The sequence below is a fragment of the Pleurodeles waltl genome, chromosome 2_1, assembly GCF_031143425.1.
Source record: "Pleurodeles waltl isolate 20211129_DDA chromosome 2_1, aPleWal1.hap1.20221129, whole genome shotgun sequence".
NCBI lineage: Eukaryota > Metazoa > Chordata > Amphibia > Caudata > Salamandridae > Pleurodeles > Pleurodeles waltl.
Genome location: NC_090438.1, coordinates 96,368,567 through 96,392,317, shown reverse-complemented (window position 1 = coordinate 96,392,317; position 23,751 = coordinate 96,368,567). Strand labels below are relative to the sequence as shown.

Genomic DNA, 23,751 nt, shown 5'->3' with positions numbered 1-23,751 from the left:
TTACAGTTCTTAAGAATGCACTCCTGGATGGTTATGGCTTAACCACTGAACAGTACAGGATAAAGTTCAGAGAGACCAAAAAGGAGTCTTCACAAGACTGGGTTGATTTCATTGACCATTCAGTGAAGGCCTTGGAGGGGTGGTTACATGGCAGTAAAGTTACTGATTATGAAAGCCTGTATAACACAATCCTGAGAGAGCATATACTTAATAATTGTGTGTCTGATTTGTTGCACCAGTACCTGGTAGACTCTGATCTGACCTCTCCCCAAGAATTGGGAAAGAAGGCAGACAAATGGGTCAGAACAAGGGTGAACAGAAAAGTTCATACAGGGGGTGACAAAGATGGCAATAAGAAGAAAGATGGTGAAAAATCTCAAGATAAGCATGGGGATAAGGGTAAAACCAAAGATCCCACTTCAAATCTTAAACACTCTTCAGAGGGTGGGGATAAAACAAATTCTTCCTCTTCTTCCCAACCTGCACACATTAAAAAGCCTTGGTGCTTTGTGTGTAAAAATAGAGGCCATAGGCCAGGGGATAAGTCCTGTCCAGGTAAACCCCCTGAGCCTACCACCACTAATACATCAAGCTCTAGTGCCCCTAGCAGTAGTGGTACTAGTGGTGGGACTGCTGGCAACAGTCAAGCAAAGGGTGTAGTTGGGTTCACTTATGGGTCCATAGTGGAAACTGATGTAATCAGTCCCAAGACAGTTTCTGTCACACCTAGTGGCATTGGCCTTGCCACACTGGCTGCTTGTCCCCTTACAATGGATAAGTACAGGCAGACAGTTTCAATAAATGGTGTTGATGCCTTGGCCTACAGGGACACAGGTGCCAGTTTCACTTTGGTGACTGAAAACCTAGTGCGTCCTGAACAACACATCATTGGACAACAGTATAAGATTATTGATGTCCATAACTCCACTAAGTTTCTTCCCTTAGCTATAATTCAGTTTAGTTGGGGTGGAGTTACTGGCCCTAAGCAGGTAGTGGTATCACCTAGCTTACCTGTAGACTGTCTCTTAGGTAATGACCTAGAGGCCTCAGGTTGGGCTGATGTAGAGTTTTATGCCCATGCAGCCATGCTGGGCATCCCTGAGGAATTGTTCCCTCTCATTTCAAGTGAAATGAAAAAGCAAAGGAGAGAAGGCCTGAAAACTCAGGAACCCTCTCCATCAACAGGTAAAAAGGGTATCACAGTATCCCCTAACCACCCTACCATTCAGGATACCATTCCTGTGGTGGGAGAAACCTCTCCTGGGGTGGCACCTGTTCCAAGGGAATCATCAGTTGGCAAAACTGTACTCCCTGAGGTGGAAGTACCTCTCTGTGGGATAACTAACATTGGTGAGAAAAAGAGCACCATTTTAGTTAACATGGAGCATCCCTCCAACCCTCCCAGAGAAACTTTAGTGCAGAAACTCTGCACTGCCTCACAACACTTAGGACAGCATCCCTGCCCTAGTGTGGAGCTGATAGGACAGCATCCCTGCCCTGCTCCAACCCAAGAGAAACAGCATCCCTGTTCTCTCTTCCAGCCATATGGACAAAGTTTTTGCCCAGCTATGGCTTTTCTGAGACAGCATCCCTCTCTGGCATTTCCATCACTACAAATAGGTTCAGTGGACAATTCCCACTGCTCTAAACTAAAACTTACTGATAGAAACTCTGAAAATACATCTTCACATTGTTGCTTAGCTAAAAAACTTCAAACAGGGTGGTTTACATCCCCACAGGGAAGTAACCATATAGTGGATGATAAAGGGAGTAACCAGTCGATTGCAGAGCTACTCTCTACTTATCACCACTTAGACAATAAAGTCTCAACTGGCCAAGGTTAGCCTTATTGTCCTTCGTTTGGGGGGGGTTGTAGGAGAAGGTAGCCTCTTTCTAGCCTTGTTACCCCCACTTTTGGCCTGTTTGTGAGTGTATGTCAGGGTGTTTGTCACTGTTTTCACTGTCTCACTGGGATCCTGATAGCCAGGCCTCAGTGCTCATAGTGAAAACACTATGTTTTCAGTATGTTTGTTATGTGTCACTGGGATCCTGCTGGTCAGGACCCCAGTGCTCATAAGGTTGTGGCCTATATGTATGTGTCACTGGAACCCTGTCACACAGGGCCCCAGTGCTCATAGGTGTGCATGTATGTGTTCCCTGTGTGGTGCCTAACTGTCTCACTGAGGCTCTGTTAACCAGAACCTCAGTGGTTATGCTCTCTCATTACTTTCCAAATTGTCACTAACAGGCTAGTGACCATTTTTACCAATTTACATTGGCTTACTGGAACACCCTTATAATTCCCTAGTATATGGTACTGAGGTACCCAGGGTATTGGGGTTCCAGGAGATCCCTATGGGCTGCAGCATTTCTTTTGCCACCCATAGGGAGCTCTGACAATTCTTACACAGGCCTGCCACTGCAGCCTGAGTGAAATAACGTCCACGTTATTTCACAGCCATTTTACACTGCACTTAAGTAACTTATAAGTCACCTATATGTCTAACCTTTACCTGGTAAAGGTTAGGTGCAAAGTTACTTAGTGTGAGGGCACCCTGGCACTAGCCAAGGTGCCCCCACATTGTTCAGAGCCAATTCCCTGAACTTTGTGAGTGCGGGGACACCATTACACGCGTGCACTACATATAGGTCACTACCTATATGTAGCTTCACAATGGTAACTCCGAATATGGCCATGTAACATGTCTATGATCATGGAATTGCCCCCTCTATGTCATCCTGGCATAGTTGGCACAATCCCATGATCCCAGTGGTCTGTAGCACAGACCCTGGTACTGCCAAACTGCCCTTCCTGGGGTTTCACTGCAGCTGCTGCTGCTGCCAACCCCTCAGACAGGCAGCTGCCCTCCTGGGGTCCAGCCAGGCCTGGCCCAGGATGGCAGAACAAAGAACTTCCTCTGAGAGAGGGTGTGACACCCTCTCGCTTTGGAAAATGGTGTGAAGGCAGGGGAGGAGTAGCCTCCCCCAGCCTCTGGAAATGCTTTCTTGGGCACAGATGTGCCCAATTCTGCATAAGCCAGTCTACACCGGTTCAGGGACCCCTTAGCCCCTGCTCTGGCGCGAAACTGGACAAAGGAAAGGGGAGTGACCACTCCCCTGACCTGCACCTCCCCTGGGAGGTGTCCAGAGCTCCTCCAGTGTGCTCCAGACCTCTGCCATCTTGGAAACAGAGGTGCTGCTGGCACACTGGACTGCTCTGAGTGGCCAGTGCCACCAGGTGACGTCAGAGACTCCTGCTGATAGGCTCCTTCAGGTGTTAGTAGCCTATCCTCTCTCCTAGGTAGCCAAACCCTCTTTTCTGGCTATTTAGGGTCTCTGTCTCTGGGGAAACTTTAGATAACGAATGCAAGAGCTCATCCGAGTTCCTCTGCATCTCTCTCTTCACCTTCTGATAAGGAAACGACCGCTGACCGCGCTGGAAGCCTGCAAACCTGCAACATAGTAGCAAAGACGACTACTGCAACTCTGTAACGCTGATCCTGCCGCCTTCTCGACTGTTTTCCTGCTTGTGCATGCTGTGGGGGTAGCCTGCTTCCTCTCTGCACCAGAAGCTCCGAAGAAATCTCCCGTGGGTCGACGGAATCTTCCCCCTGCAACCGCAGGCACCAAAAAGCTGCATCACCGGTCCCTTGGGTCTCCTCTCAGCACGACGAGCGAGGTCCCTCGAATCCAGCGACTCTGTCCAAGTGACCCCCACAGTCCAGTGACTCTTCAGCCCAAGTTTGGTGGAGGTAAGTCCTTGCCTCACCTCGCTGGGCTGCATTGCTGGGAACCGCGACTTTGCAGCTACTCCGGCCCCTGTGCACTTCCGGCGGAAATCCTTCGTGCACAGCCAAGCCTGGGTCCACAGCACTCTAACCTGCATTGCACGACTTTCTAAGTTGGTCTCCGGCGACGTGGGACTCCTTTGTGCAACTTCGGCGAGCACCGTTTCACGCATCCTCGTAGTGCCTGTTTCTGGCACTTCTCCGGGTGCTACCTGCTTCAGTGAGGGCTCTTTGTCTTGCTCGACGTCCCCTCTCTCTTCAGGTCCAATTTGCGACCTCCTGGTCCCTCCTGGGCCCCAGCAGCGTCCAAAAACGCCAAACGCACGATTTGCGTCTAGCAAGGCTTGTTGGCGACCTTCCGGCGGGAAAACACTTCTGCACGACTCTCCAAGGCGAGAGGGATCCGTCCACCAAAGGGGAAGTCTCTAGCCCTTTTCGTTCCTGCAGAAACCTCAGCTTCTTCTGTCCAGTCGAAGCTTCTTTGCACCCGCAGCTGGCATTTCCTGGGCATCTGCCCATCTCCGACTTGCTTGTGACTTTTGGACTTGGTCCCCTTGTTTCACAGGTACCCTAGATTGGAAATCCACAGTTGTTGCATTGCTGGTTTGTGTCTTTCCTGCATTATTCCTCTAACACGACTATTTTGTCCTTAGGGGAACTTTAGTGCACTTTGCACTCACTTTTCAGGGTCTTGGGGAGGGTTATTTTTCTAACTCTCACTATTTTCTAATAGTCCCAGCGACCCTCTACAAGGTCACATAGGTTTGGGGTCCATTCGTGGTTCGCATTCCACTTTTGGAGTATATGGTTTGTGTTGCCCCTATCCCTATGTTTCCCCATTGCATCCTATTGTAACTATACATTGTTTGCACTGTTTTCTAAGACTATACTGCATATTTTTGCTATTGTGTATATATATCTTGTGTATATTTCCTATCCTCTCACTGAGGGTACACTCTAAGATACTTTGGCATATTGTCATAAAAATAAAGTACCTTTATTTTTAGTATAACTGTGTATTGTGTTTTCTTATGATATTGTGCATATGACACTAGGTGGTACTGTAGTAGCTTCACACGTCTCCTAGTTCAGCCTAAGCTGCTCTGCTAAGCTACCATTATCTATCAGCCTAAGCTGCTAGACACCCTATACACTAATAAGGGATAACTGGGCCTGGTGCAAGGTGCAAGTACCCCTTGGTACTCACTACAAGCCAGTCCAGCCTCCTACAGCAGTTTATTTTAAAAAAACGTTTGCATTGATTGCATAGTGTTTACCTTATTTTGATGGTTTGGTACAAATTGGAATCAGCTTCGCCCCTTGTTTCTCTCTCCTTTCCAAGCCAAGTAGGATTTCTTAGAAAACAGGCTCTATCTACCTGATAAACATGTGCATAGGGGTTGGGGGAGGGGTATAAAATTTTGCTAGCATTAGACCTCCCAGTTTGTAACTCCTGTTGGACCAGTGCTTAATTTGTAAATAAAAAGGTGCCGGTGCCCACAACCCTCCTCTTAAACACCCGTCTGCTGCAATTAAATTTGTGAACATGGAATACCGAGCCAGCGGAATCCTGAAGCCATCTCGGACCTCTTCAATCCACATAAAGCCACTCCCTGCCCCTTCAGCTCACTCTTGCAGCTTTCTGCTTTCTACCTTTGTGACACTTTTTCGTTTTTAATTCCTCCATCTTTCCCATATGGGTCTTTTGCTCACAGCAAATGCTTGAGGCAGAAGAAAAAGCCCCGGCCCTCAAAAATAAGTGCTGGTGCTCAGCACCGGAAACAACAAGCACAAATTAAGCACTCAGGTTGGTCCCAGGTTCCCTAATTGTTAAGGATATGGCTGTCCCCGGACACCGGTCATCTGGTTGTTAGGGTTCCCACTGGGCCCAGGTCACCTGACAACTACGGACCACCCTACTGTTTAACCAGGACTCCTAAGGTGTCCTCCTTGGTAAAGTGTGACAGGTTAAGGTTGCTGCCTATTTGGGCCACTGGGACCCTGGATACTGCCTAGGGCCACATATACTATGACTTTACACCTCGTGACTACCTGGTAAGCAGCCACTCATGGCAACAGGGTGACAAATGCTGTTGGGCTCTAGTGGTTTAGCACACCTGGGGGTAACTTTCCATGTGCAACCGCAGGGTGAGTATTGCTATTACTAGCTACAACTGTCTGCCCTACCTCTTTCCTCTAACCACAAGATAGACGACAGCGTCTCTAGTCTTTCTGACGATCCTCTCAATCTCATATAGTCTGGGTCACTTTCCAATACCATATACCAATTTACCATCTGCTCCCTCATTTTCAACAGGGCATGTCTATAATGTATGAAAGGTTGTGTGGAACTTTGCTGCCAACTTGAGGGCACATATACAGGCTAAAAGAGCACACCTAGCTAACCACTCAGTAGTAGCCAGACAGGCCTGTGAATACTAAAGGGACCTGCCACACTTTGCTGGTCATTCCAGCACTCTTACGTAGTCTGCCCTGCAGGTCCCAAAGAGTCACGTAGCCTGAGCACCAACATCCTATTATGACTAAAGGATGCTTATAACACTGAGCATCTTGCCAAACCTCCTTAATTGAAATACCATATTGGCTATCATATAAAGAAGGACTGTGGTCTAAGCAGGCAGATCTCTGATTCCTCCTCACTCTTTCTCCACACTGGGTACCTCCCCCGGATCATCAAGATCTCAGAGTGGAAGACCTCCCATCACAGCCGGATAAGGAATTGGGACTGACAAAATTAAAAAAATAATAACAACAAAATAAAGGGATCTACGGTGCTGCCAGAATAAATAACAAAATAAAGGGATCTACGGTGCTGCCATAGTATCCCAAACTATGAAATGTGTCTCTTTCTTACAAGTCCTCACCCATCACATTGACAAGCTCTGATTCCCATGACACAGAAGCAACACTTTAGCTTTCATCACCAGGACAAAGACACACTTTCCACACAGGCTCAAAGCAGAGACAAGTACTTCCAGCCACCGCTCACCTGGTTTAGTATGGCAAATCAAGTGTCACTCATGAGTGGCAGCAGGTGTCCTTAAGCACCTAAGACTACAAAAAATGATGGTCAGCCAGCAGTCTAACTGACCAGATGGAGAATGCAGATGTCATCACCTTCCAATAGGGCTGTACATTACAACACACCAGTCTCCTTTTCTTACAAACTTGAAGTGATAAATAGGAAACAAATGAAACAATGCTATAAAACATCAACAATAAAAATGCAAAATATGTTATGAAAAGGTAACATGATATGCAGTAGCTCAATAAGTGGAGCGGCCAAAGTTTGGAATTCAATAATGAGCCCAAAAAGGAGGAGTAATTGCTCCTTACGGCAACAACCATGCAAGGTCATGCCTAAGCTTGAACCAATTAACCACCTCCACCCATCCTCTGCCTCGATTAAAGCTCCGGTCTAATTCTTCTACACATTTTTCCTCTTTATCCAACTAGGAACCCATTTGGTTTCCCTTTTCTCTCTCTTATCATAGACAATGGAGTGTGACTGGTGGCACTGTAAACACATATGTAATGAGCCCAGACTATTTCCAACACAGCTCTCTCCACATCCAACTTGCTCTTCAGAGCCATCCCTGGAACAGCTTTAATTAATCGATTTGTTCTTTTGAAAATACCATTTGTGTGGGGATTATACACAGATGTTCCACAATGTTTTACTCCAGGAAATCTCAAAACGTCTTTCCCTTTCATTGGAGGTGAACTGTGTGTTATTGTCCATAACCAAAAATGATAGCACCCTCACCATCGCCAAAAAAATTCCTGAGAACCTTACTAGGTTTGGTAGGTATTTCATTCACAGATTCAACCTCAATCCACCTAGCATGAACGTCCACCAAGAGAATAACTAATTATAAACAATGGGGTAGACAATTTAAAAGCCCAACAAAGCCTCAACACACTCTAGACCAAGGCACACGAGGATCCTCTATATATTGCAACACACCTCCACCAACCTTCAATGTCTTTTCACTTTCTTTACACAACACGCATGTATGCACCCATTGAATGGCCTCTTCATACATATTATGGCACCAGAAGTTCTCCTGGAAGCCCATAACTGTTAAGGATTGACAGAAATGGCTTTCATGTGCAAGATCACACACTCTTTTCCTTAACGCAGAAGAAGGTACAAAACATTCTCTTTGAACCAAGGCATTATCAGCTTTTATTTAAAAAACTCACTCAAAAACTTAAAATAGGGCCTTGTCCTACACTCACACAGCTCTCCAGGGCACCTTTCTTCTTTAAGAGATTTTTTTTTAACCTCTTCCAGGACTTTATCGTTCTCTTGTGCAGCTAACCACTCCTCCACCACTCCTCAACCCTGAAGATGCATAAACCACTGGTAAAACTCGCCAGAATATAGATGCCAAAACCTGCATCCACAACTCAATAAAGAAGACATGGCCAAAGAGAGATGGACAGGAACACAAAGAGGGTCACACATTGTTTCAAGTTGAAGAGCACCTCAGACTGGGAAACATACAAAAGCATTTGCAACGTCAATTCAAGACTGCTGAAAGTATTGTAAGATTGGCCTGGGCACATTTATAATAAAGCCCACTTAGGTGGTAAAATGTGGAACATTTCACACTTCACTAAAGTGTGAAGTTACACAAGTTTGTCCAGCATACAACAAAATTACAAAATTGCCAATTTCCTGCCGCCTGATTTCCTAGTCAATAAGACAGGCATTGGGTGGTGTGGGTTTGTTTCACCTGATCTGATACCTGTGCTCCCTGATTGCAGTGACTTCCAGTGTGCCCCCCAGGGCACATCCCCAAACTCAGAAGTCCCCTAAGGGGGCTTCGGGAGTCTTCTAGGGTGACATCTGGGATTGGGGAACACAGAAGGAGCCTGGCACAATCACAAGAAGGCTGCGCCCGCCCAGTAAGCACTGTATGAACCTGGTAAAATTCCCATTGCCAGTCAGGACACCTGTATTCCTTTATAATTTTGTAATTGTTTTTCTTCTTTAAAGTAGAGTCAAGTTTCAACCTTGGCAAAGCAAAGCTACAAAAACACACACTTTAGTCCCGAGTTGGCTGACTTCACAAGTTCGCACAGCTGAGGACTCACCAGTGATGGAATGTACCCCACACAAATGCCAAGAATACAACATAACATCAAACTTCAAGAGCCCTTTAAATATTTCACTTTTACACAGGCTGCCTCGACACCTCTGAGAATATATGACTTTGGACTACTCCACTCGAAGGAGAGCAGATGGATCAGGTGCTGACTGACAGGAGAAGGACAACATCAGTCGCTGGATCCTGCCTCCAAGTGTAGTCGTCCCAGCACTCGATAAGTCATGTGCAACACAGTCTGATGGGGAAGCAATGATAGGCCTCATCCCTGAGCCAAGACAGCCCCTCAGTTCTTCACCTCCAGATGTGTCATTCTGTGATGTGGAAAAACAAGCCTTCAGCTCTAAGTCCAGCAGGGTCCCAGGAGCCGGACAAAACGTGCAGGGCTGATGTTTTTATGCCTTTCCACCAAGCATCTAAATTTACCCTGCTATTATCACCGACCGATCTCACTACATTCTGCACATCCTCTGAGTATCATTAGGATATCCGTGCAAAGGAAGGGTTTGATTAAAAGGCTGGGTTCCAAAACTGAGCACAATATCCAGAAATATGCTCTTCCTTTACCCCAAGAATTAGTCCATCTCCGTGTGCAGTCTGACGCAAAGCCCCCGCACAGCCCCACGCCCAGCTCCACGCATAGCTCCACGCGTAGGATCATGCACTGCACACGTGCAACCACTAGGTTTCCCAAAAATGACTGCTTGGGTAATTTAACTCTTGTCACTTGGTGAGTGAGTCAGTAAACATTAGTATTTATGTTTGAGGCACATGCCAATGGAGTGGTCTCAGATGAAGATGTATTTTTTAATCCACCTCCGGTACATGCTACAACCCCCTCCCCCTAGCGCCTTGAGACCCTAAAGGGTGAGTAGCTGCACTTTATAAACTCTGATTGACTGATTGATTGATTGATTACCCTCCTATCTTGGTGACCGCCTCTTTGCATGTCTAGAGAGTCATAATGCCATTTGCAGATATACATGTCCAGATGCGCATTTACAAAGGCCTAATTACTGATATTTGCGCATAAGGCGGCATACCTGGAGGCAGTGTGCTTTATTGCAAGCACATCCCTTCAGTCCGCTCTCAATACTCCCAATGCACTGAATCAGCCTCTGAGTGCAGATGAAAGAATACAGCAATACGTTTTGACACTTTTGTTACTTGACATCCATTTTTTTAAAAGAACATTTGCCCCTTTCTGGCGTTTGATGCACTTTATTTATTCCCCTCCCCTTTCAAAAGGGGATAAATATTTAAATCTTCCATCAGTTACACCTGAGGAGTGGATGTGCGCATCCTTGGAAGTAGGAGCCACTATAGTGATGTCAGTATCCGCATAATGCATGCGGTTGTACGACAAAATATCAATGGTAGAAATATTGTGGTACCAAAATATCTTGGGTAAAATATTGAGCACAAAAATTACACCTGTATGAAATTTAAATTTCCCTGGTATGATTTGCAAAATATCTGGAATTTCATGTTTCTCATGCAAAATTCCCAACATTACTCCATTGCTTTGCTTCGTGTAATTACACTTCATTCACTGTGAAAAGTTACAGCAAATACTCCATATGCAGTAAAAATTTAACACGAACGCAGGGGCACATCAGAATTTGAGCGACTTTTTTTCTTTTTTGCACTTTTTTTTTGTTGTTGCTCAAAATGCATCTTTCTGTGGAAAATTGATGCAAGGACGCTTTTTGAGTCGAAATATACTACAGATTTATAGATTTGTATCACCTGTGATTACTTTTAGTTTCACCTAATTTTGCCAAAATTCCACATAATTATGCAAAAGCAAATTACATTAATTTCGCATACACTAGCCAAAATATGGAGAAGGTAAGTGCATGCAGGCAGGGCCGGGTCTAGGGCGGTGCGACCGGTGCCACCGCACCGGGTGCTGATTTCGGGCAGGGGCGCTGTTTGCAAGTGTATTCCTCCTTTTTCAGGCAACAGTAAATATGTCATGATAACTCTGGTGATTAATGTTCTGCCTGGAGAGAGATGGAGTTTTCTCTAGTGGAAGTTTTAAGGTAGAGCAGCTGCTGCAAAGAACGTGTACCATGCAACTGAAGTGCATATAATGCAAATAGGTCAGTGGTTACCACTTTTGTCAGAGAGGTCCTTTTGTTACTTGCAGTTCATAAGTTGAAATCCTAAAAAGAACAGTGAGCTATTAACTTATCAAAGAACTGCAGCATACCACAAGGTATGGATAAGAGAGTTATGTTTTTCCCCCAGTATTTCATTATGCTAAAGTTGGAAAATGGCTCATTTGGGTAGAAATCAATTCTTATTATTAAAGAGAACCCCCAACCATGGTGTTACATTTCAAATTCTGAGTTTGCGCTTCTCCAGCTGACCACTATGAACAACATGTGACTCCTACACCCTGTAGTTCTCTGTCTTAGGTAACATTTCTCATACACCGATTTACACACCTATGATAGATTGTCTTTGTGTAATGTGTGTGCAATGTAAAGTGCTCTGATGCCCTGCACTGGTATGAGTGGCGCTATAAAACAAACTAAATGCATCTGAGAGAGAGTGGTTATGAAGCCTCGAGGGCCACTGTTAAAGGGTGGTTGTGAGGGAATCCACGGCGGAAGTGGTAATTGGAGAGTGCCAACAAACACTGTTGCATGGGGCCGGCCCTGCACGTCGGTAAGTATAGATTAACTATTCTTAACTTCACATCTACATGCTTTGATGAGAGATATTTAAATATATACCTACATATACATATTATTATACATATATATGTGTGCATATATATATATATATATATATATATATATATATATATATATATATATATATATATATATATATGTATATGTTTTTGTGTCTTCATATATAAATGACACAAACACACACCCACATATATATATAGTCAAGGTCCCTCCCACACACACACACACATATATAGTCAAGGTCCATATATGCAGAGTTAAATAAAGAAAACTTGTATTTATCCATATACACTTACCTTGTCTGTATTTTGTTCATCATATTCTGGTAGCACAATATTGTGGAGTCGATATTAAAGTGGAACACCAATGTGGGCATATTCATTAAGGGACTATGGCAGGAACGCTTTGCTTTCACTTGCCTATCACACCTGCAGTACACAGGTACCATTTGTGGATAGTGGTCATAGATAGAAATGTGCATGTTTAGTGACTTGTCCTACCTTACTTTCTATGTCTTTCAAAATTGATTTTGAAATCAAATGTGAAAGAGGTGAAGGGGATCCTGAGTCAGAATCGTTGTTCCTAAAAGGCTGTGATAAGGCACTGAAGGATGCAGATATGTGACTGTGGTGTTTTCAAAAATTAGAGTAACTCTTCAATCCATTTACAGCCACTCCCTGCCCCTTCAGCTCACTCTTGCAGCTTTCAGCGTTCTCCCATTGTGATACTTTTTTCGTTTTTCTCTTCCTCCGTCTTTCCCATATGTCTTTTGCTCGCAGTAAATGCTTGGGGCAGAAAAATAAGCGCCGGCCCTCAAAACTAAGTGCCGGTGCCCCGCACCGGAAACAACAAGCACAAATTAAGCACTGTCTATGGGGAAACGTTTTCCCCGGTGAGATAAAAAAAAAGTTGGTAAGTGCACTCGCACTTTCGCTAAGCACTCACACACGTGTAATTGTACACTACTTCAGTTTCCGAATGTACGTTTATTTGCTTACACAAGCTAGTGCCCGTGGACAGCGGTGACTGCCACAAAGTCCCAGCACTACTCCTGGAAGTCTTGTGTAAAACCTGGAGTAGAGGTCCACATTTTGTGTCTCGCCGAAGGCGAGACTTTAAAGGAGAGGCTCGTGTTTTTCAGCTGTCCGGTTGATATAAAAGGTGCGACCAGCACTTAACTCCTGCTTGATCTTTGGACATCCGTCCATGGTTAGCCCAAGACACAGGACAGCAGGCGCGCATCACTACTGCACGTAAGAGGGTCAGAGGGCGCATTTTTGGTTGCATTGAGGCAGATGGATGGTTTCCAGGTGAGGGCCCGCCAGGATTACACAAGTGTTACAGCAAAAATGTGGTGACCTGTGAAAGCATGACGGATGTTCGGCTGATTTACAAGGCCTGCTAAATTCAGTTTAGGGGAAGGATGGGGCTGTAGCCGGGTCTATTTAGTGTGTAGATTCCCAGTGGCCATGCATCTTTTCTATGCCTCCGTGCTTTCTTTACACCAGTGCCAGTTTAATAAAATCAGAGGTAACATGTATTTCATAATGGTACAACCATGTGCATTTATATGAAAACATGAAAGACAAGGAAATAAAACTGCATTTTCTCATATAGTTAGATGTTTTACAGTGCACCAACATGCTTTGTTTCAGCATCTGCAGAGCACTTAGAGTCAGTGTAAACATAAATGAAACCAAAAAATAGTGATGCCTGGCCTTCGGGTACCTTCGGAATTCTGGAAGAGCATGGGACTTTTTTTGCCACTTTGCAGCTGCAATTATTCTGCAGAGTGCGCTTTCTCGTCTCCTTTGATGTCACTTCCTGGTTTACAGGTTTTAAGCTCCTCCTCTGATGTCACTTCCTGGTGTACAGGTTTCAATCTCCTCCTCTGATGTCCCTTCCTGGTTTACAGGTTTTAATCTCCTCCTCTGATGTCACTTCCTGGTTTACAGGTTTTAAGCTCCTCCACTGATGTCAGTTTCTGGTGTACAGGTTTTAAGCTCCTCCTCTGATGTCACTTCCTGGTGTACAGGTTTCAATCTCCTCCTCTGATGTCACTTCCTGGTTTACAGGTTTTAAGCTCCTCCACTGATGTCAGTTTCTGGTGTACAGGTTTTAAGTTCCTCCTCTGATGTCACTTCCTGGTTTACAGGTTTTTAAGCTCCTCCTCTGATGTCACTTCCTGGTGTGCAGGTTTTAATCGGTTGACACAACGGGAGAGGGCCTAACAGTGCCAACATGGAAGAGTGCAAATAAGGCCTGCAGGATCCTCCGATGACCCCACCACCGCAAACAGTGGACCATCAGTGCCTTCTTCCACACACTTTGCATTACTTACACAGGATAATTGATCTGTAAATCTAGAAGTACAGATAAGTCTGGTAAATGTTTTGCATAATTTAATTCACCTCCTTGGCACTGAACTTCCTAACCAGTCTTCTGAGTCTCTCCTGTGAATTCCCACGTGCAATCACCCACAGAGCACTTGCTATGAGTGAGGACATTACCCAATCTGCAAACCTTCCGCACGCGTAGAATAAACCCCTGCATGCTGCACATGGACCTTTCTGCCTTGTCATTTACATCTAAATATTTCATTCTTTGGTTCGGACTTTTCTCGCCATACCTGAGTCTGGACTTGAAAGCATAAGTCTTGATAGAACCTTCATTCCACAGCTTTTCTACAACGCCCTTGGGGCAGTCCCATTTGCTCTCGTCTGAAGCTCTGAACGTTTTTTGTTAATACATTTCTTTTTTGATTCTTAGTAGAGAAGCACGCCTTTAGTTTTGTCCCAGCCTCCACATGCTTGTGCAGATATGCACCGGGATCACCTCAGAATTCACACCTCTGGCAGACTTGGGCTAAGTTAAAAAGCACATGAAGAAAATGCTACTTTTTCCTCGGTACTTTTTTCTGACTGTTCCCTAGGCTTTGAAGAACATATCACATTTCCTGCCCACAGGTGTTCTGTCTAGTTAACCTCATGAAAATCTAATAGTATTCCTTTAAAATATATTTGGGAGCAGATCTTATTAATGATGGTTTATGTAAAGATGGATAAAATTAGACTTTTCAATCTTAAATTAGGTTGATTAGCACAATCTCAGTATATGATTTGCAGCCAGAGGATCAGGCTTTCCTTTAAATAACTTCAACCCAATCACTCAAAAATTCTTTGAGGAAGAAGATATCCCAACTCACCTTACGAACAAGAAATGATGTCACTTAAATTCAGTCCCCACTGGATTGAAAGTGTGATAACAGAACTGGCCAATGGCTCAGTGAAGTCTGATGTCTCCTTTACTTTGCCAACTTGTTTGGAGTGCAAGTGCCAAGATTCCCGTGAGGTGGAAACCTGGAAACAGAGGAGCCCAAGGCCTGCAGCAGCCCTTGATGCAAAGGGCGGTGTAAATACACAGGACACTGGATTCTGGATTGAGACTGTGGCAACAAACTGAGAATTCACATCCCTGTGGACTGAGTTCACACAGACCACCCCCAAAGATAACAGATATGCAAATTAGGTAGGATTAGAAGTAGCACCAAAGTACTAGTGAGTGCTAAACGTACCACTTAGAAAGGTACTGTCAATATTCAAAGCAACATTGCAGAAGCGGGATAGCCCACAAGCACCCAGGAAGTTCCTGCTGAGAGAAAACCCAAGGCCATGTAGGCCTTCTAGCATGAGCTGCTGCTACAATGGTCTGAGTCTGTGGAATGCAAGATAAGACGAGGGCGATTGAAAAAGAAAAGGAAATCCAGTGAGGATCCGAGCATCAATGCACAGCTGGATGTGGAATCTCAAATGACAAATTAATTTTGAGTAGTTAAATCACATTTTGGCTTGCAAAAAATCGTATTAATTAGACTTGAGTTGACTTTTACATCATCTGAACAGGACAGTGTCAAAATATGAATCAAGAGAGATCTGGGTTCTGAATGCTGGGATTTCTAATCGTGTACTTACAGTGGCAAAAACACAGCGACGAATTCTAGAATTCACGGTTACTCTGGCAAAAACGCTAACTGAGCGTAAGATGAGCAACTTTGCTGCTAGTCGCAAGCATAAATACATAAATGGGTGCGTGGAAAAAAACGCAAGTTTGAACATTTTGCTATAGTTCATGTTGAAGCAATGGTATGAAATAAAGTGAATTTGTTTTCTGCTTTAAAAATGCTGTATATTCCATTGATACATGTCTGTTTTAAGGGCCACAGTACGTTTTACAATGAAAATTACACACCTAACAATTTTACTTATTTTCATTCTTTGACTTTCCAAGACATTAGGTACACCTTGCTAGTTTCGAAAAAAGGTGAGTAAAAAACAAGTCCTTCTACCTACATACTTTTCCATACTTTCTCTTGGCTGGTCTCTTGGACATTTTCATGAGCTTCTTCTCACACTTCCTACATGCATTGCAATGAAGGCCTGACAGAGGCAATGGAAGCTTCTTGCTATTGTTAGGCAATAAAGGATACCAATACTGAAGCACACACAGGCAATTAATAATTACAGCATATGTCTGACTCAGATCATGTCTGTAAAAATAGGATTCCACCAATTAGAAAACACACTTTGATGTATTATCAGTGCGCAAGGAAAACCCAGTGTCTAAAGTATCGTGCCCATGTGCTTGTCTCATCAACTCATCACAAAGTCAACAATTCTACTTATTGCACCCTATGTCCTTTTCTTATACTGTACATCTCAAAGACTTGGCATGAATGGTTACCTATAGAAGCATTCATTACACAAGTGAAAAAGCAAACGCAAGTGTTGTTCACAACCCTAAAAAGAAAGCATGCCTCACACAAGACTGATGATTTGTTCCTCCATTTGTACATTAAAACAAACACAGCTGTTTTTATAGCAATGCCAAATAAAATGTGGCATGACTTCACTCTAATTCTGAGCCATATTGTGGGGTGTGTGGAATGCGGGAACAAATAGAACACAGCTGAGGGGAGGGGTGGGATGAATGGGGTCCTTGTAAACCTGGACTGAACAGTTAATTCCCTGTTATTAAGTTTATTGACAAACCACAGTTTGCTATGATTTCTGTCTGGTCAGCCACGTTTTTAAGAGGAGTAGAATTTCCAGGATCTGCCTCTCAAAGTACACAGATAGAAGGCTGGCCTTCAGCTGCATCAAGATTGCACTGTTTATAATTGAGACATGATTGGCAGGCCATTCAGAAGACAGGTCAAGATTTTAATGGAAAAACTAGTCCAATTCGGATAACATTATTGTAACTCCATGCTTCTTTGCATGGAGGGATCAACTACGCTGTTGGCTCCCATCTTCACTTAGCAGAGCCATTTCTAGTTGTACATATAGAAAATACATATCTGGTAGCTGTGTAACATAGTCCATTATTACCATCGAGGGGTTCTGATGACATCATTGCCCTTGAGGCTGAGCTCCAAAATGGCAACATAGGACAATATTATATAAGATACCACGTATGTATTTTTGTATGACGTGTTATTTTAATACAATTAGCTTGACAAAGCTAGCAGTTTTAAGATTGGGCACTGAATGAAGCTAGAATCTTTAGGCTTTGTTTATCTTTCTTGAATGCATTGCTAATAAAATAAAGGGCGCGAATAAAGTGATTCTGTGGTTAAAGTGTTTGCCTCATAAATACGGATTTATTGAATTTGCCACATAACATGCCACATATTTAGCAAAAATTGTAGATTTCACTAAAAAGGTTGTTTCCTTCTCAAATGGATACTAATACTGACATAGAATGTGCTATATAACTTGCATTTTTGTCACATAATTTAGATCACGTTGCTGCATAATTTGTTCCTCCACACAGCATAACCGTAGTAACCCTAACAAGGGTCAAGCTCTACAGGGTGATTTGGGAGCTGCCAATATTATGATGAAACTCGCATTACACAGGAAACTGTGAACCGTTTCTCATATTTCACAGTTCTCTATAAATATGGGGTTCATACCACTTCATTTTGCGCAATGAAAGCACCAAACATGTGATGTAATGCTACAATCTACTTTCTGGTTTTAATAACTCCAGGCAGCTATTCACACAGTTGATATGAAGCGACTTGTGTGTTTAAGTTGTGAAGGAACACTTACTGTTGACGATGAGTGTGAATGTCACATTCGTGGACAGGCCATGGCGGGTGCTGTTCAGAACCATCGTGTATTTCCCAGCATCCTTTTCTCTCACGTGCTTGATGGTTAGCCTGTATCTGGATGGGTCAGGTTCATAGCAGGAGTGGTTCCTCCCAATCAGCAGGCCATCTTTGTACCTTGAAGACAGCAATAGGCAAAAGTGAATACAAGAACAAATAATTTCCAATGTAGGTGTTTTATGTAATGGCAAAATGGATAAGTTATGTATTTAACTTATTTCATCCAATTATTGTTATGCTATGTTATGATACACTGCATTATGTTACTGCCATTAAATGAGTGCCTGACGTGCCCATAGCATGGCTTTGTGGCTCTGACAGCTGACCAGAAAGGTCCTTAAACTTGGCTCTGAGGTTTCCACTACAGACCCAAGTCTATGCCATCACTTGATCATATATTTTGGCCATTGTATTTTGATTGGTGTGAGGTTGATCATTATATTTACAAGCATGAAGATCATATGTGGTGATGTTGGATGCAGGGCCTTAGTGCTGGAGGCACCCTGTGCGACAATGTTTGTTGGTGCCCCCAATGACCACCTCTGCCACGGATTGTCTCACTAACACTCTTTAGGAGGGACCCTCAAATATCTGATCTCTCTGCAGGCAGAACATTATTCACCAGAGTGATCTTGACATTTTTATTGTTGCCTGGAAATTTCTGGAGGCAAGGAACGCTGCAGCAGGTGCTTTTAAAATCATAACATACCTGCAAACACAGCGTCCCCACCCTAAGTCAGCACCCGGTGCGGTGGCACCGGTCGCACCACCCTAGAGTCGGCCCTGGTTGGATGGTTGAGTGTAACCTATTCTTCATTGATCATAGATGGATCTATAATTTTGGTGATCTAACAGAGTGTCTGAGAGCTTTACCCATTACTTACGCATTCCTTAACTCAGTAACATGGCCAATACTGAGCGACTGGTGATAGTTTGAGCTTAGCGGGGTGGCTTTGTGGCCTCACTGAATGTGCATTTGAAATGTTCTATGAAATGTGTTCTTTGTGTTTCTGATACAGATGTCTCCCTACTAGCTAGCGCTGTTGGAGTGTTTAGTGAATGGATTTATGTATTATGTTCTTTTGGGAGCGGTTGTGGCACAAAGGCCAGAGCTGCTGGCTTCGGAGTTGGGGGGAACCAGGTTTGAGTCTCGGTGTGGGCTCAACATCCTGTGATTCTGGGCAAATCACTTAATCTCCCCGTGGCCATAATTTAGCACTTTGAGAACATCACTGGTGATTTGCAGTGCTTTACAAATCCCGGATTATGTCTAAACCATTGTGTTGGGTTTGTTGTAGCAGCTCACAGTGGCTACTGAAGTAAGTAGCAATGTGTTAACCCAGAGTTTGGCATATTAATGCTGTGTAAGACACGTTACATTTCCTTTCTATGATGTTATTTTGTGTTAAGTAATTAAAAGGTTTAGAGTGTGCCATCCTGTCTCCCTGCAGCATAGTCTGATGGCTAGTATTGGTGACATTAGTTTTATATCTGTGGTGCACTAGTTGCATGTGACATTGTTTGTTTAGTCTATGATTTTATTGTAGTAATTTCAAATACAATCTTTACACTCATTTTTTTCTCTGCAACTATGTTCCCGACTGGGAACTATCTACATAACGCTACACATGAAATCAGTTCACATCTGGCTTTGTATTATGTTTCCTTTTTAGGGTCGAGCCTCCATCGCATGCGCTTGCGCATGCGTTTCCCCTGCGAGACGCTTTAGGAGTTAGAAAATGGCTCGGAGCCCCATCTATGTCACGTCAGTGTCTTTCATTGGTTCATGGGCTTGCCTTTGAAAATCTTCTTGTTTTCATTAGTGGAAGGCACGCATACGTCACGCCTTTTCCGGTGGTTAGCCCTCCTCGAGCGCATCGAACAAGTACTGAAAACAGGCAGTGCTCGCTGTTTCTCGTCAGGTTTGTGGACTACTTTTTATCTTTTTTTCACAGCGTGATCTCGCTTGGCAGAAGTCGAGCGCTTTGCATAACATCGACCCTGTTACATAGTTAATTGCACTTTTGCAGGTTACGTAGATAATTGCACTTTTGCAGATAGGTTACACTACGAGTGAACTGTAGCTGCGCGATCACGCAGATTTTTTCCATTTAATATGGCAAGAAAAATCTGGTTGGGAGTTTACAACTGCTAATAGCTCTAACTCGGAGAAATGCGAGACCCTATTGCATTGCAAATGCTTGTTCTAAGTATGCTGTATTCTGCTTCACACATAGAAAGAGGAATAAGCCTCTGAGGTTTGTTTTTGTGCAGGAAGGTATCCCTACCTCTCAAGTTTAAACCATTAGAATAATCATATTTATGCTGAGGAATTTGTTTTAGGCTGCTGAGTGAAAACTACAGACAGTGACCGGGTTCTTAGATTCCTATTACCTTATGTGTTCCTGCCTTCTTGACCACTAAAATTAGGAGTAGCGAGGGCAGTGCCAGGGGTACCAATGGGCAAGCCATGGGGTGCAGCTGCCATCCCCGGCTACCAATAACCCAGCATTCATGAATGTTGGAATGAAGTTTTCATCATCTGGAGAAAGTATTTTTCAAGTGTGAAAAAATGGAGTTGGGCAAAACACGTGTAATTTATTGTAGCATATTCATGTGGAATCATTTAAGAATTTTGTGAGAATATACATAAGTACATGAGAAGAGTAATTCTGAGTTTAGTGCTATTTCGCAGGGCAAAAATGCCCACTCGCATCCGTAATAGGTGAAAAATGCATTTTGCGCCAAGAAATAGACCAAAATGCAAGAGCACATGAACAGTAAGTTCAGGCAGCTGCTCACACTTGGTAAATGTGCTCTTGGGTTAGGATTGTCCTCTGACGTAGTCTTGGTGGCATTTAGTGTTATTTACTTAGCTGAAAATGCACCCCTGCAAAATGGATACAAGGATACATTTTGCACTAAGAAATAGCGCTAAATGCAGCAGAATACGAACAGTGAACACACGGCCACATGCACTTGTTAAATGTGCTCTTGCAGTACGGGTTTTTCCCCAAATCACTCTTAATTTTCAAGAGTAGGAGTAATTATACTATTATTAGTAATTCTGTGTCAAAAAGTAACCAGAATTATTGAAATCACTCCGATTACTCTGTCGTTATGAAAATACTGTCAGGGTCCAAAAAAATAAAAAGGTTAATGTGGAAATGTCCATTTTTGCCCCATTCTCTCTAGTGGGTTGCTCATAGTGCACATACAGGGCCATATTTATACTCCGTTTGCGCCGAAATTGCGTCGTTTTTTTTGACGCAATTTCGACGCAAAAGTAACGCCAACTAACGCCATATTTATACTATGGCGTTAGAGGCGAATAGCGCCAAAGTTCCCGGAATGTGCGTCATTTTTTAGCGTGAACCCCTTCCTTGCGTTAATGATATGCAAGGGAGGCGTTCCCGTCTAAAAAATGACTCCCAGGACTTTACGTGGTATTTATACTCCCGGGCAAAAGAGACGCCCGGGAGTTGGCGTGGCTAAAAACGGCGCATTTGCGCCACTTTTTAACGCCTGCTCAGGGCAGGCGTTAAGGGGCCTGTGGGCTCAAAATGAGCCCACAGGTGCCCTCCCATGCCCCCAGGGACCCCCCCTGCCACCCTTGCCCACCCCAGGAGGACCCCCAAGGATGGAGGGACCCACCCCAGGGACATTCAGGTAAGTTCAGGTAAGTTTTATTTTTTATTTTTTATATTTTTTTTGGGTGGCATAGGGGGGCCTTATTTGTGCCCCCCTACATGCCACTATGCCCAATGACCATGCCCAGGGGACAGAAGTCCCCTGGGCATGGCCATTGGGCAAGGGGGCATGACTCCTATCTTTCCAATGATAGGAGTCATGTTGATGGGGGATGGGCGTCGTTAAAAAATGGCGCAAGTCGGGTTAAGACGATTTTTTCGACGTAACCTGACTTGCCCCATTTTAAGACGCCCATGCGCCATTTTCCCCCTACGCCGGCGCTGTCTGGTCTACGTGGTTTCTTCCCACGCAAACCAGGCAGCGCCGGTCTGATTGCGCCGTCTAACGCCATTCCATAAATACGGCGCCCGCATGGCGCTTCAGAATGGCGTTAGACGGCGCAAAACTTTTTGACGCTAAACTGCGTTAGCGCAGTTTAGCGTCAAAAAGTATAAATATGGGCCACAATCTGCAGGACTATATTTGGAGCAGTTCGAAGTCCATCAAAATCTATGAATTTTGTAGATTATCCTGCATACTTCTAGGGTTGCCCTAAATTCCTTAATGTACAGAAAACTATCAAAGTCCTGGGTGTAAGTTTATGTTCATTAAGTCTCTAGATATTTGTGTGAACTAGTACATTGTCAAGAAAGTACCTTTGTATGGAGTGAATTTTATAGCCTTACAATACATAATATATAATACATGGGATTCTGTAATCCCCGTATAAACTCCTCTCATTTTTTATAATCGGCAACTTGTGACGCACCAGTTGAGTTCTGAAGTCACAATGCCTGCTGCCAGAGCCAGCAGTTGAGGTGAAAGGAAGGCCAGGACACAAAGCACAATTGAAGCAGCTGTTAAAAGCAACAAAAACAGAAGATAGCTTTTCTTTCTTCTGCTTTAGTTTTTTAGTTTACAATGACAAGAAGAGAGACAGTTAGAGAAAAGCTAGAATCTTTCTGCATGTTTCTACACATTCCAAGCTGGTGCTGCTTTTAAAAAAAAAACAAAAAAACGGACTTGTATTGAACTGTTTCTAATATCTGTTTGCAACAAATACCTAACAGCTGTTGATGTGTTTAATTTTGCATTAGAGTTTTTTTTATTTTTCATGTTTGCAAACAGTTTCTTTCCTTTTTATGAGAGAGCTAAACACAAAGGTTTTAAGTGGTTTGTGGGAAAGGCGATGGTGGGATCATGTATTATATGGGATAAGTTACCCCCTGGTGTACGTGGTAAGGATATTGCAAGTCACCTCAGAGTTCCATAACCTTATAAGGGAACTCGGCTTTCGGCCTCATTCTTCTATATGGTTATGGAATTCCTCTGTGACTTGCAATATCCTTATAATGTATGATGTGGGTACTTTATCCCTCATATTATTTTGAAAATGAGAAAGGTCATTGTAGCAGGTTTTTACATGACAAAAATGTCCCACATTGATGTTCTTGCCATGTAAAAAGTTTAATTGTCCAAAGGAATTAAAGTTACTCACATTGAAGCACTTTGAAGTTAAGTATTTGCTGCTCATATTTGTTGGTATCTTTCATCTCATAATACATACTGATGGGGCTTATTCAGGCTTTCATTCTTCCAAGGTCAATGAAATGAGTATCCTTGAGGCGGATAATATTAAGACCTAATATTTACAACTGTGCAAACTAAGGAGGCAAGAGGGTTCTATAAAATAGTTACACCAAAGAGTATGCTCTCCAACAGCCCGTTCGAATTTGAGAGGAATTCTAGATTCAGCTCTTAACTGGTCCAATTTTTGATAGGACTAACCACAAGGAGCGCACCTTAAGTCAATAGATCATTTGTTGATCCATATGTTAAGCTCTAAGTTGAGCCACATACATTTTAATGTAAGGAAAGAAGCTATTAAATCAAGAATTGTCCAGTACTACGTAAATTATTTAGCACTTTCTTTTATTGATTTCCTTTATTTTCATTCGATGTAGACCCAGCCAACGCATTTCCTTCCATCCTCAGAACTTCCTCAATGCAGGTTATGACGTGTTTTTATATTTGCTTAGCTGTGCTGTTTTCTCAATTTCTTTCTGCTGATTCAATCTTTCTACTTGTCACCACGTTATTCGGCAATAGGCCCAATGGAAAATGGTGCAGTAACATTGATTTTCCCACATTTTTTTTTTTTTTGTGCTGTTTTATAGGGCACAATCTCGACCCAAAGGTATTGGAGTGCTTGATATGAGCACCAGTTACACTACACAAGGACACCATTATTTTTTGGCAGG

At 43.4% G+C, this 23,751-nt stretch overlaps 1 protein-coding gene across 2 annotated transcripts in view; it reads right to left on the bottom strand.

Moving 5' to 3' along the window:
* LOC138261579 (vascular endothelial growth factor receptor kdr-like) overlaps window positions 1-23,751 on the bottom strand; it is a 420,550-nt gene that overhangs the window by 204,756 nt on the left and 192,043 nt on the right. For both annotated transcript variants that reach the window (XM_069210667.1, XM_069210676.1), the window contains exon 9: window positions 17,742-17,917. In XM_069210667.1, the coding sequence (XP_069066768.1) occupies window positions 17,742-17,917 (176 nt within the window). The remainder of the gene's footprint in view (window positions 1-17,741; window positions 17,918-23,751) is intronic.